Below are 14480 nucleotides of genomic sequence, written 5' to 3'. Positions count from 1 at the left end.
TCTATTCTTAAACCTATCGCTAATTAAAGGTGTTGGCTGCACATTTGAATTTCTTTGTTTATGAAACCTATGCAGGAGGAAGAGGGCTTAATTGGGCTGGAGGTGTTTTAAAGGCGGGTGTGTCTGGCAGAACAGAGTTTGACAGCCATTCTCCTTCCCTACACTAGGAAACCACAACACAACACAGCACAGCAGACACAGCATGCACATGACACACATTGCATGTGCATAATTACAATACAGTATTGTTATCAAGTTTGACAGCGAATTGATACACACATGGATTTTTTATTAATAAACACAATAAATATTCAGCAATGCAAAAGAAAAAAAGATCAAAATCACTCGATCCATGACAATTTGTAACATTACGTAGACAACCATCAATGTCAAAAATCCACAAATTGTCATGGTTTTAACACTATCGACTGTGTTGCCTCGGTCACCATGCGATGGTACAGATGAGATGGTGTATACGTAGTGAAGGCCTCCTTACCCCCTGAGCCCCACGCGCTGTTGGCATTACCGTTTCGCATACCTCGGCTACGCCGCCTGCTGCGGTTGGGGTCAGTGTAAAAGGTCAGCTGGGGTTCGCTGTCGGCCTCCGTGCCCGAGTCCCCCTCTGGGTTCAAGAAGGTTGAACCCGCTGTGGGATTCATACAAAACTATGCATTAAAATGACCCTGTCTCCTCTTTGTTGCTAATATGGCAACGCCATCAAAAGCTACTTTGTGGTACGTTGTGGTATGGTAGGAGTCGGACGTTGTTTAATGTTACTGGATTTCTTTTCAATATTTAATCTAAATGGCAGTTGCAATGATTCTGTTCAAGGTTATCCAGTCAAGGTGAGACAAATGAAATTCTCTGGTAAGATAATGCAGTGAATTAATTAATTTATCATAAAACCATTGACTTGAACAGACCTTTGCAACACTTTTCTGAGTGTAAGACCGATGCTTGCAGTGAAGTAGTCCAAATAAACTAGATAGATATTGTGCATACAAGATGCTAAAACAATTCAGGGAGACATAATCTACTCATCGTGTACATATAATTGTTAACGGCCTTTGATACACCCACGCAATAGGATTACAGACACTTGGTATCGATCTGTCTTTACGAACGGCATCTAACTTGTGTACATTCTTTCTTTCCTTAGGATCTGATTAATACAAACACATTTATTAGATTTCAATATGGAAAGCACAGAAACTAAATACACCAGAGGTTTTCTATTGGGATGGATAAAAAGTTGATGAAACAACATGGTTGTCCTTTCCTCAGCACAGCAGAGGACAGCTGCTGTCATTACCCTGCAGGAGGGAGGGACACAGGAGAAGACCAGGCCATGGGTTTGGGTACGGGATGCAGACTCAGTTTGGGGTATAATTTTGTTTGTGCCATTCCATGTTTGTGCTTCATATCGATGATCCATCACAGATAACTAAGACAGGAAAACTGTTTCTGGCCCAATTTAAAACAGGGGGCAATAAACCCATGCATTCTACCTGCTTTTCTCTTTTCAAACATTCAGATCGAGACGATTTAATATCTGAACAGGAAATAATGAACAAGAGAATAACTCTGTGTACCCACAGGATTGGATTTCAATAGAACCACATTTTGTGGAGGCACAGCCATTACAAATGTAGAGGGAAACGTAACAAGTGTTACTGGGCCTGCTATCACAAAGTAAGCAGACAAACACAACACAGCATTAAGCTGTGCAGCCTCAGTTGGAGTTCCTTGTATCATCATATTCATTCAAAATGTATCCTGACAGTGGTGTTGAAAATCTAAACTAAGGCATTATCTACTGTATGATTATGCCCGAGAAGATTCCTCCTAAATCAATGGTTGAGAGTAAATATTGGTGACAATCTTGGCAATCCACCATACTGTACCTTTAGAAACTAAGATATGGAGCAGGCCTTTCTGATGACAGCACTGCAGTGGCATTTCCTTTGAAGGGCATTGACATGCTGCAAGCACAAATAATAATCTTCACAGCTAAGGCTTGCTCCTCTAGTGCAGTGCCAAAGCCAAATTAATTATTTAAAAATGTTTCAGATATAGAGAAATAATATTCAAATCCACACATACAGGCACACTAACAAACAAGAGATACTGTACAGTACGTTCCTTAATAGAGATATTAATGGAAGAACATGTACACAAGAAATGTCTTTGGAGGCTCATGTTTCACAAACATGTTTCTGTTCAACTAATGTGTCTTCAAGAAAATAACTTATCTTTATGAGGTGGTGACACATATACTGCACAACTTTAGACTGAGAAAAACAAGCTTTTAGAGGACACAAAAAATAGAGAGCAAGTTCGTTATTTTTTGGGAGAAACACAGAGAAAGGAAGCACCTTCAAAAGAATTAAGGGTACACTTTGTTTTGTCCTCTTTAGTAACAGCTAAAGAGGACATGTAAGCCTCAGCAATTAGGCAAGGGCCAAAAAGGTGCACTTCTCTTTGTTGACGAATGAAGTGTGTGCTTTCCTGAATATTCCAACACGAGGCGTTGATTGGTAATCGGAATGCACGACAGGGCGCACACACGTTTCGCTCTGACAACACCAGAAATTCTTTTTGGTCTCAGCTTTCAGAGGGCTGCAACTTGATTTAGTATGGAGGACCAACTGCAATGACGCAGGAATGTCAATCTCTGGTGACTAAGAGAGGAGCTCTGTGACACGCTACCCAAACAAAACAAATAACAGAGCTGTAACAACAGCTGTAGACAGAGCTGCACTCAACTGACTCGGATGTGTCAATTGATCAGTTGCCTGGAAGGTACAACTGGGAGATGATTTAACAGGTTCTTAAACATGCGGAAAAACAGTCTCTGTGATTCATATGCAACTACCTCATCATACTCTCTGTTCAACTTTATTCTATTCCTTAATTAAAGATTTTTGGAGACCGCCCTCCAATTCCCCTGTAATGACAAGAGCCGACTGATGGGCTCGATGTAACAAGGGGAAGAAAGGCCCTCTGAGACTCAACACACCAAGAATACAACAGCTGCACCATAAGACAGCAGAATCGTATTATTCTCCTTCAAGTCTGTCATTAAGCAAGTCTGTCACATGTTGTCGACAGTTGCACTGTAACAGGATTTTAAGCATTTAAGCACCTCCAGTCATACAGTTTGAGATATTAACTTCCCTTTGGGAATAACAAAAGTTCTAATGTGCATATTTTACCAGATTTCAATGCAAGGCCAAACAAAAACAATAGCCTAGATGACAAAAAAAATAATCATAGGGTTAGTCATCCTTATTCCTTCCATACAGGACTGAGAACATTGGATACATGGAGACACTGAGGGGTTTGTAATAAGGGAAAAACAAAGTCACATGGGAGTCCAATCCCCACCATTTCAACATCAAGAGCTGAAAAAACTAGATAATAAATGTGCCGTTTTTTTTTTCCTCTAGCCTGTGCTTCGTCCTCTGGTGCTTCCAAAATAAACAAATTGAACTAAATGAATACGAAAAATATGCAAATGTTTGTATGTTTAATTCTGAAGTCTACAACCTCTCTCTCTTTCTCTATCTATCCCCCTTTTTCCTCTGTCACTGCAGCCAAAGGGCTGTCAAAGATTGCTTAAAAGACCAAAGGCCTTTTATAACTCAGACAGACATAGAGGCAGAAGAAAACCACCATTCGATGGCCCCTACAGACATGGCTTTTATTATTGCATTAAATTAAGAGCTAACAGATTGGATCTTAAGCACATTTTGTTTGGTCCTGAAAGTGTTTTGCCTCACAGCACTTGGAATACCGAATGAAACTGGAACTTGAGGGTTTGAATTGTATCGGGTACACAGGTCTTGATATAATAAGGTTTGTGGTCTTTTGTCTCTCTTCCTGAGTGAACTTAGATTTGGCTTCTCATTATGGAGCAGAAAGCCATTGCAGGTGTGTGACTACCGGTTTCCAGTCAAGGTCAGAGAGAAAAAGGGGAAATTATTTTACAAGAGAAAGTCACAAGGTACGATACACATAAAAAAGTATGAAAAAATGAAACATTACAACTACAGTCGTAATGTAAGGTCAGGTTTTCACACTAATTACTAATAAGCTAAAAATGCAATTGTCATTATACAAATAATGTATGTCAATCTTCCCATCAATTCAGAGGCTTTTCCAAGGTCAGACTCTATTATGAACACGCACCCTTAGCTGGTTCATATCTCTGACTATGTATGGTAGACACATTTTCTTCCTGTATATTGTCACATACATCTAAGCTAGTTGTTCCAGAACCACTTCATTATTCTTCTGATCCCCCTTACACTCCCCCCAACACTCAAAAATTGCTTTCCGTAGCCTCTAAATAAACCATTCACACATGCTGTGGGCAATGTGACATAGTGGATTATTATCGAGGGGTCAACTCAGGGGACCAGACATCTCATTTTAATGACATGGCCTTTTTTTTATGTTTCCTCCTGTCAGGGAGAACATCCATTAGGAGGGCCTGGAATGGAAGCATGGAGCACGCGGTAGGAGATGGACACTCACCGCGGGTGTTGCTGGACAGGCGTTTGCGTTGGCTGGTGGACGTGTTGTGAGGTAGCAGGGTGTTCTGCTGCAGGTTGCTGTCAATGGGGCTGGTGGCGATCATGTTGTCCTTGTATTTGTTCATCAGGGACAGCTTTGTGTTGTCAGTTACTGATTGTGATAGAAAACAGCCATTAAATATTCAGCAGTTGAATTATAATAGTGGTACCCCAAAAGCTTATATTTGAATTAGTCTCAGTACCGGTAGACTAACTGGCTGATTTTGCAACTGTAGGAGACTACTGCATTAGTCCACTAGCGAGTTGTTTATTTAGTCTATTCAACATCTTACTTTTCTCCAAATATAATTTGTTCATACTATAGCATGGAACATATTATAGGATATTGCATGTCCCAGTGGATGTGGAAGGCATGGCATTAGCCCACTTCAATTACCTCTAGGGATATTTGTGTTCTCTTAGAAACATGCTGTCTTAGATCAAATTCGTTTTAAGAGTCTTTATTTCTCTTCTGAATCGAGTAAGTATGTCTACTACTAATTGAAATTCTGTGGGTGTTCCACATCACTGCTGGGCCATATTTCTCAGCGGGGTTGTTCTAAATTCTAAGGTCCACTGATGACAAATTACGATATTTCCTAAACAAAATCCTTTGAATATTTAAATTCATTCTAAATAGCCAGTCCAGCCACCATACATCAGGGTCTCCATACACCGAACAGAAAACAGTATTTTGAACATTTGAATCAAATAAAAGTGGAAATATAAACACAGATGGCCGACTAGACAATACTGAGCTGTCTAATGAGAACATGCTCAGGTTATCACTGTATTCATTTTTAACTTATGGACATGCATATACATCGACTCTTTAATAAGTGCAGAGTATCCCTTAATCAGTTGCCAAATATTCATTTCTAACTACCGGTAAATGTTCTGTTTTCTATTGCAGGCCAAGTAATCGCATTTGTCATTTGACAAATGTTGCTAACTAATAAATAAAAAATTCACTTGTTTACAATGTGTGTGAATATGTCCTCGACATGATTGTACGAGAACAAATGTGTTTGCGCGTGTTTCTTTGTGTACTGTACCAACTCACCAGGTGTGAGGTCCATGTTAGCCTTGTCATTGCATCCCTGCAAGGAGTCCAGAGTGCGTGTCACCTGGCTGGTGAAGTCCTCGCCCCCATTAATGCACTCTCGCTGCAGGTGGTGCCGCAGATCTGTGATGTCATACTCATAACCATCCAGGATAGGCGTTTCTCGGATGCTCAGCGTGCCGCTGGAGTTGTGGCCCTGGCCACGGGAGTTCCTGAGGCTCTCCCTGGCCTGTCCGCCCATGAGGACCGAGGGGATGTAGTGGATCTCGTTAGCCGCTTCGGCGCTGGCGCTCTTCTGAGGCTGGGGCACGCGGCGGCGCTTGCACCAACGTCTGCGGGTGTAGAGGATGAGGACCAGGCACAGGATGGACAGAAGCAAGGCGATCATGCCCCCCTGCAAACACACACACACAGAGACAAACAGCGTGAAAGCTTGTACCTACTTGACTCGGTTTCCCCAAAAGAAAAAAATACGTTCTAATTCCAATTTTAAGACTTATTCTAAGACTAACTCAAACTCAAATTCTAAGACAAATACAAATATTTGTCAAAACAGCACTGATGATTAATCTATTTTTATCCAAAAGACACACCCAATGATGAAGAAAAATATGGGGAGTTTAGTTCCATCAGTCTCTGAAATGGAGAAATCCCACTTTAACAGCAGAAGGTATACATAGAGAAGGATAAGTGTTTCACCTGCTTGAATTGATTTTACATTAAGTCAAAAGTAAAAGTAATTTACATTAGTGTTTGCCTATTCTGCATAATCAAGGTTATTAAATTGAAAGTGTGATATGGGTCACTTATGCAGCAAAACAGTATGCACAGTGGTCAAAAAGGACTATGGAATAATTTAGATACTTATTATATTCACAGAACATGTCCACCACTGATTCCAATGCTACTGAAATGGCTACAGTACCACAACCTAATGTTGGATGAGTCATTCTTAAGAGCCACTTAGAGACTAACCAAACAGACAGAGTCTGTTTGGATAGCTACACTAATAATTGGGGGAATACATGACAAATACAATTGGCAGTCAACTGAATATATCAAATTTACTTTAACAAGCAAGGTACTTAAATCAAACCATAAACTGAATACCAAGCATGAAAGCAGAGGACAGAGAAAATGTGTAATAATGTTGTACATTTCAGTGAATCAAAGAGTGAACTAAGGAGGCTGTAATTTTTTATAGAGCCAATAGCACTAATCCAAACATCAAAGGATTACATAACTTCAGTCGGTAATCTACTTACTGTAGTACAAATAGAGACGATGTTTGAATAGTAGGGTACACCTAATAGCTGGAATTATGCAATTTATCAACAGAATATACAGTACACACATGCCTCTTACAGTGCAGCAGAAAAAAACGATGATATACAAAAATATATAGTATTAAGTATATCATAACATCGAGATCTTGTGAATTCAGTTTCATGCCAAATAGTGTAACAGGATCACAAATGCAAAGTGCTGCTTTTGACGTCCTTAGAAAAATGTAAGAAGTTATTCAAAGTGAAGCTTGAAGAGGAGGGTCTTGAGACCACGGCAGAAGTACCATGGGCATGGAGAGGTGCAAAGTCGAGAGAGGTCGTTCCACCCCTGTGGAGCACGGAAGGAGAAGCACCACATGTTGGGGGTGCGAGGACCCTTATTTCACTGCACAGGGGTCACAAGACGACCCAAAGTGCCTGAGTCGGTACGTATGGCTGGATTATGCCCTGGAGGGAGGCAGGGCTCGGCCTGTTAACACCAGCATAGGCAAGTGTCATTGATTTGTGCCTGATCCTTGCGGCGACTGGCAGCAAGTGGAAAGATCTCAGCAGGGGAGTTGTGTGTGAGTACTTGGGGGAGCTTGTACACGAGGAAGGCGGCTGAATTCCGGAACATCTGCAGAGGGCGTATGGCACACGCCGGTTGGCCCGGCGACGAAGGAGTTGCAGTAATCAAAACGGCTGAGTGCTGTGGCCTGGACGAGCAGCTGGGTTGAGGACTTTGTCATGTTTCTCTTTATGCTGTGTAGGAAATGTGTCTCTTGAAATCCAGGTTGTCTTGAGGATGACGCCGGGGTTTCTTGACGAGCGGGAGGCTGCCACAGAGAGCTCTGGTGCCAGAGAAGATATGGCAGGGATGAAGAGCTGCTCTGTCTTGTCTGGATCCAGTTATAAGTGGGAGGAGGACAATCATGAGTAGATGTCAGCCAGACGAGCAGAGATTTTTTTGTTGACTCTGAGGTAAATGGTTCTGCGTTTTGTTGGTTGACTATATATGAAATTGGAAGCTTTTCGACAGTTAATGGGACTTTCTTCCAAAGGTGTTATGAGCCTGACACAGTAAATTGAAAATTTAAAAATTCCATTACACACACAGCAGAAGGTTTCCTACGGGAAATGGTTATTCATGGTATAAACGTAATCGATTAAATTCAATTTAGAATATTTAATGAAAACAAACTTTGCAGTCTTGTCTTATTCAAACGACTATAATATGTAATTGATGTCCTGTAATCTATACTACTACTTTTTGCCAAAGTTTTTTTTCATGAGTTCCTTTCAGATAATGAACACGTGTTTTCTTACGTTTGCTCTTTACATTCACCTCTTACGTTTCAGTAAACCTCTCAGTGTTCTTGCTTTTGAAGGTGCTACAGTAATTGCGAGAGGAGGTCAATGAAAACATGGGTCTGACTTATCCATTTTCAAAACTGATCCGACGCCAGGACAGGATAGGGACTCATTAACGGGTAGCTGTGAATGCTTTGTGTAAGTGTGAGGTTCAAACTTTGTGTAAGCTAAACATACAATCCACATGAACAGATAGCCCATAACTCCATTTAAAGTTCAGTAAATTTACCATTCTAACAAACAAAACATGTTTTACTAAGGCTTGGAGATTTTCTACAGTGCTTCACTCAGTAACACAATGATTAGTTCACCCTGAGGGCAATCTGAAATCTTCAGCTTCAGTACAAAACATGTCACCTGCTCAACCTGCCACACAGCCTACACAAATGAATAAAGTGCCAAACATTCTTGAGCTTAAATTAAATGAAATTGTATTTATATAACCAATTTTTTACAAGCAATTCCACAGAGGGCTGCACCTAAACTAGCTTAAAACCTTCAAAGAAGACAAATGAAAAATAATTGATTTCTATAAATTTCTCAATTCTAGCTTCCTTCCTGGTGGATGCATGAGTTCCTCTTTGATTGTGTATGATTAATGTCTGTTTTAAATCTTTTGCACATATAAGATTTTTGAAACCATACCAGATGTCAAGTGCAGGGACTTGGGCTTGCATAAATGGCAGGGTCATTGCATGTCTGCTTTCCAGATAGGCCTTATTAGATCTGGGTAACATTTGTGGAGTAAATGACAATGGCAAGAGGAAACGGGCCGTCTGTCCGGGTGTGAGCAGTCATAAAACAAGGTATTATCAGGCACTTACAGCACAAGTACAGGCTTCAGAGGATGTGCCTTGAGGAAAAGAGGTCGTTTATAAGTCGGAAGCTGGCCGAGGCTTAACTACTTCGTCATTTGCTTTATTATATTTTTCAAGGAAGGGATTATCGTGTACGTCTTCAAGAGAACATCTTATCCACAGTCTCTCCTACCATATTTCACTTTGTCGAAACGTCTGCTTGTCTGTTATACTCGAAAATAAAAGAATATTCCGCCTGTGTCTGCATCTTATTTTTCAATAAAAGGCTGTCAAGTTCTTAGAAACTCAACCCTTTCCTTCCCTTCTGAGAGACAACTTATTATCACAACGCTGCAGCTAGCCTCTGTTTAGCGCTACATATTTAACATCAGCTAAAAGTGTAATAGTCAGATGTATAGATGGAAAATAAGAAATAAAAAACTTAAACTGAAAAGTCAGAAATATGGATTTATGAATTCAGACAGACAGAGCTGGGGGAATAGTCTGAGACTTTAAGCCAAGGGAAACAGCAACAGATTAGGGCATGAGCCACTGTCAACCTAGATCTGTGAAGCGCACAGTGAAATGGGCCATTTGCTTGTTTCTTATCAAACCTAAATCCCCTCTTTAAAATTCAATCAACTTCATGTACTCCACACCAGATCGTAAGAGTCATAACCTGTCCTTTCAGTTTTTGACGTGGTTGCAATTCTTGAACTGATTAAAAAAATGCTCTGATCCATACTATTGTCAACATGCCAGACCATTTTGGATGATATATAATATCTGTGGTATTATGTCAGATTTGTTAAAACATGACAGATCAATCTATACTGCATATCATTTGCTTACTTAATTCCACATTATAATTGCTTTGGAATGGTAACGTATTGAAGACTACCCTGTGCCTTAACTTATCCAATCCTCTTCTCATCCATCACTGTCACTCCAAAAATACAAGGGAAATGTGTTCTCAGGGAAGACCTCCATAGGTGGTGATACATTGTGGGACAATCAAAGGTTCTTTTATCTTGCTGGCACTGCCTCTTTCTCTGGGCCTGCGAGAGATGAGGACATGTGTTTCAACTGGCAGGCACTCACCTGTGGTGAAACACTTGGTACACAAGGTGACTCATCTATTATAGATGCTCAAGCAGGGCAGCAGAGGAGACAGTGGTCACCTTGTGGAGGTGGCAGCACACAAGCAACCTCCTGCATACAATTGTAGCATCGAAACTGCAATACAACAGTGTCTACTTAATCATTACTATTCTTTCAATAGAGGCAGACAAACTAATTGCATACTGATTTCCAGTTCATATTTGTTTTACTAAATGCGCAATCTGTGCCTATCCATCACATGTATTAAGTTAAATCGCCAGTACAGTCGCTGTGTAAAATGGCAGCTGGTTTGGGTCAAAGAAGATGGATCCCCATTCTGGCCACAAAAAGACAAGTTTGGTGTGGTTCATTGCACTTGATTCACCATGGGATCAAGCCCTAGATATGGCTGGCCTCATTTCAAGCTTATAAGGATAGACTTGTTCATCCAAGAGCCTTTAACTGCTGCACGGCAGGTCTGGCAGCCAGGCAATGACCTGTGCCCGACAGGCTGCAACGGCCACATGGAAACCTAACTGGGCTGGCTGTTGATTTCCTAAAGTCCGAATCGTATGACAAATATTGGAATATGGCTCTCTGACAAGTGGGATTTAGAGAGGGAGGCAGAGCGAAACAGAGGGAAAGAGAAAGAGTAAGCGTGAAAGAAAGACATAAACAAAAGAATGAAAGAAAGAATGAATGAAAGAAAGAATAACAGAGAGGTGACGCTGGTGCCCCAGGGAACCATGTATCTACCAGGAGCCAGCGAAGTGACACGACGCTGGATTTCCAGAGCGGCCCTCCGACCGAGCCACAAGCTGCAGAGGGGACAGAGAGTGGCGAAGGCTCCACGGCAACACAGCGGCCATCTGTTGCTAGGTCTGTCCTATCTGCATGCTAATCCTTCTTCATCCACACCTCGACAAGAGAGCTTTGCGACTGTTATCGCCAAGAACCTTTTAAGATGGGATGACCGCGTCAGGAACGGTGAAAGAGAAATGAGATCTATTGGCCAAACTCAGATGTATGTGCACAGAATACAAATGTTTGCCCTATTTTCAGTGGTCTTGTTTGACGTTTGAAAATGGACGAACAGCTTCGATGCAAGACTCAAGGTCGGGCTATCATTTGACATTCAGCCTGTGAACATACAGGAACATTACCCTCTATACAATGGATCTTGCTTTGGGCAATATTTCTGAAGCTGACTAATCATATAAAATTTGTATTTGCATATTCCTTATATAAAATCTATCTAATCCATCACAGAGAGGTTGTAATGTATTTGGGATGTAAAAGGGCAACTGAAAGCAGGGTTGGGATGTTGCATATCAAAGAACCAATAAAAGCATATTCCCACAGGCTATGGAAATACCCGGCCATTATTGTGAAAAATACTTAGGACTTATCATTTACCATTTCTATCCACGAGATCTGACGCTGCATGCAGTCATGCAGCATGAGTTTAGAGGTCATGCATAAAATATCCTGAGCCAAGAGTGAAACCTGTGCAACCTAACCAAGCAATCTATTTAGGCTTCCGTTGTTAGCGTTTGTGTCTTCCTCTGAATGGAAGATGTTTCCCCTGCTGATGTCATCCCTGCGCCCCCACCCTCATGTTTAACAGATGAGTTCAGTACAGTACCATGACCGAGATGTGAAGGATGCGTAGTTCCTCCTCCGCAGAGTCGCTGGCAGGGTCTTCGGTGGGGGACTGGCCTGGGAGGTTGACGCTGCCGTCCTGGTGGTGGATGTGGAAGAGAAGAGTGCCGTTCTCCAGCCACTGCTGCCTCCATCGGACGAGGGGAATGTCCTCCGAGTTCCCTGAGATCTCTGTCGGGCAAAGCAGAATGCGGGAGACGTAAGAGGACAAGGTTTCTTCGGACAGTGCTGTACTTCTCCTGTTACGCCGGAAGACAGAGTTAGGAAGTGTCGATGCGTCGTGACATTTTGTTTTGACGTCGTTAAGAATAGCAAGCAGTTTATGCAGCGTTGATGCTTCCACCTTAACCCACAACAACCTAAAGGACCACAACATGCGTGGTTACAAACTTCAACCCAAACCTCTTTTTTCCCAACCACTTTATAGTTTCCAGTCACATACATTTACAAAACGATACACTATCAACCTAACGTTTTACCATTAACATTACCTGTGTGCGTGCGTGACGGTAGCTACTATGTCTTAATTGTAATCTCAGTGCAAATTCTTTTAATTGAATGAGTATACCAGAGTTTTATCAGACACAAACTGATGCCACTGTGCTGCAGTGGAGTGGGACCAGTAAATAAGATTAAGGGGCCTAGCTTTAACCTAAATGCAAATGATCTGACAAATGTGACAGGGCACTTTTTACGGCGCTCTCCCTGGGGTCTGGTTCAGCATGAGAGCTTTATTAATGAGCCCCATCGCCTCCCTGCAAAGGCCCACCAACCAGCACCAAAATGGATCAAAGTAATTTGATTACAGCACACTATTAGTATACCTCCTCCCAGGGCTCGTGCAGACGCACTGAAGCCCCCCACTTTAGTTGTTATTAGTGTTTCAGAGAGAAATAACATTGCATCTTTCTTAAACACATCTTTGGATGATGATCCATCAGCTTCATGATTCCATGAGCCACACAGTTTGATCAAATAGACGAGGCCACATTATAAGACAAATACCATCAGTCTGATCCAAATCTCAATTTCAATTCCGCGCTTTGCCGCACTATTATACACAGTCAGTTTTGCATCAGAAAAGCAATACTCTGTTCCTAATCCGGTGCAGAGGCTATAATAATAATAATATGCTTGGTCACTAGAGGGCATGGAGATTGACAGTTAAACAGGAGCAGTTGCTCTTCAGTTCCACCAACTCAGAAATAATAAATGACTATTAAGTGAACACACAAATCTTTGAGATGTCAGCCTGAAGGCAAAAAAAAAACCTCAGAAACATTATTCTGATGTGAAAACCATGAAGGTTATCCTTTTGGATGTCCTCTAACTGCAACTATGCATTTGGGAGGGCATTCCAGCACTGAAGGATTTGTTAAGCCACTGTGCCAGGTTTGTGGCAGTGTCGATATGCTCCAGTTATGTGATAGGTATACTTTGCGCTTTTGATGGGGGATGAATCAGGTGACTGCTCTAACCGTTTTGGGCCTACATGTGTTTTCATAAACTTACATAATCACAGTGCTTTATATGCTAATACCATTTCTTTTATATATAAAGACTGTCTCCACACACACCAAAACCAAAATATGCAGGGCTTGTCCACTCTTGTCAGAATAAGCTAATTTTTGGTTTCTGTACTATGGTGTCTGACGTAAAAATAAATTGAGATTGTACTCTCAATGTTTCATTGTAGGACCATATTGATTGAAGTAGCGGTAACTTAAATCCCGTAAAGCATGTTCCCTCTCTGGGAACATTCTGCCTCTCTGCTTCACCCACACTTTTCACCCCTCTCAGATTGAACCTTTCTCAAGTTCCTAGTTACTTTCAAACTAGGCGGCATAGTTCAGCAATACAGCCTTCAAATCACATCTTGATTTGGATCATCTTGATCCATGGCAATATAAGATAGCTAAAAAGCTTCTTAATTTAGCTAAATGTAACCACGGTTTTACAAAAAGCTATATTCTTCAGGTCAAAACTAAAAGCAGTACTGTTTGATGGCCTGCAAGTTTTGTTTACATGGTGCAGCTGCATATAGCCACGTTAGAACCTCGTTTTATAGACAGAAAAGTATTACAGAAATGATCACTGGCAAACACAAGCGATAAGACAGCTAAGGCTAGGGGAGATCTCCAGTTTGGCGCTGTGTTTTAGAAAGGCTTGCTTCCCAGCAGGAAGGGTGCCGTATGGAGAGAGCCTGTGTTTGTACTGTTTAAACAGCAGTGGACTGCTGGAGAGGCCAATGCTATTCCACTCACATCCTCCTGCAGAGTCGGTAGCTTCCCTTCTACTTTCATAGCTCCCGGGTACACCAGCAAGAGAGGACTGAAATAAATTCTTGGCTTCTGGCGCAAGAAATATATTTTTTTTATAAACTCCCATGTTGGCAAGTAGGAAGATATTAAACTGGAAATCAGAAACCGTGCAACCACACATGTAAAAATGTTAAGAGTCCTCGCTCCTCTTCTTGAAATCTCTGATCTGTCAAAGTCGTTCAATGTGTGTTGTACGTTGTATGCATGCTGTGTGAAACAAGTTTCTTTCACGTACACATCACAGATGGCCCACAACATACAGTACAGCTTTCCTAGATCTTTGATAGCTGTGATCATTTGATGATCAAGCAGGAAAGTCTTAT

At 41.4% G+C, this 14480-nt stretch overlaps 1 protein-coding gene across 1 annotated transcript in view; it reads right to left on the bottom strand.

The window, feature by feature from the left end:
• astn1 (astrotactin 1) overlaps window positions 1-14480 on the bottom strand; it is a 105207-nt gene that overhangs the window by 74895 nt on the left and 15832 nt on the right. The window contains exons 2-4 of the mRNA XM_067252555.1: window positions 11820-12007; window positions 5641-6034; window positions 4540-4689 (exon numbers count right to left, since the gene is read on the bottom strand). Coding sequence (XP_067108656.1) covers window positions 4540-4689; window positions 5641-6034; window positions 11820-12007 — 732 coding nt within the window. The remainder of the gene's footprint in view (window positions 1-4539; window positions 4690-5640; window positions 6035-11819; window positions 12008-14480) is intronic.

The sequence above is a fragment of the Osmerus mordax genome, chromosome 16 (genome assembly GCF_038355195.1).
Source record: "Osmerus mordax isolate fOsmMor3 chromosome 16, fOsmMor3.pri, whole genome shotgun sequence".
Lineage (NCBI taxonomy): Eukaryota > Metazoa > Chordata > Actinopteri > Osmeriformes > Osmeridae > Osmerus > Osmerus mordax.
This window is presented reverse-complemented; position numbering and strand designations above follow the sequence as displayed.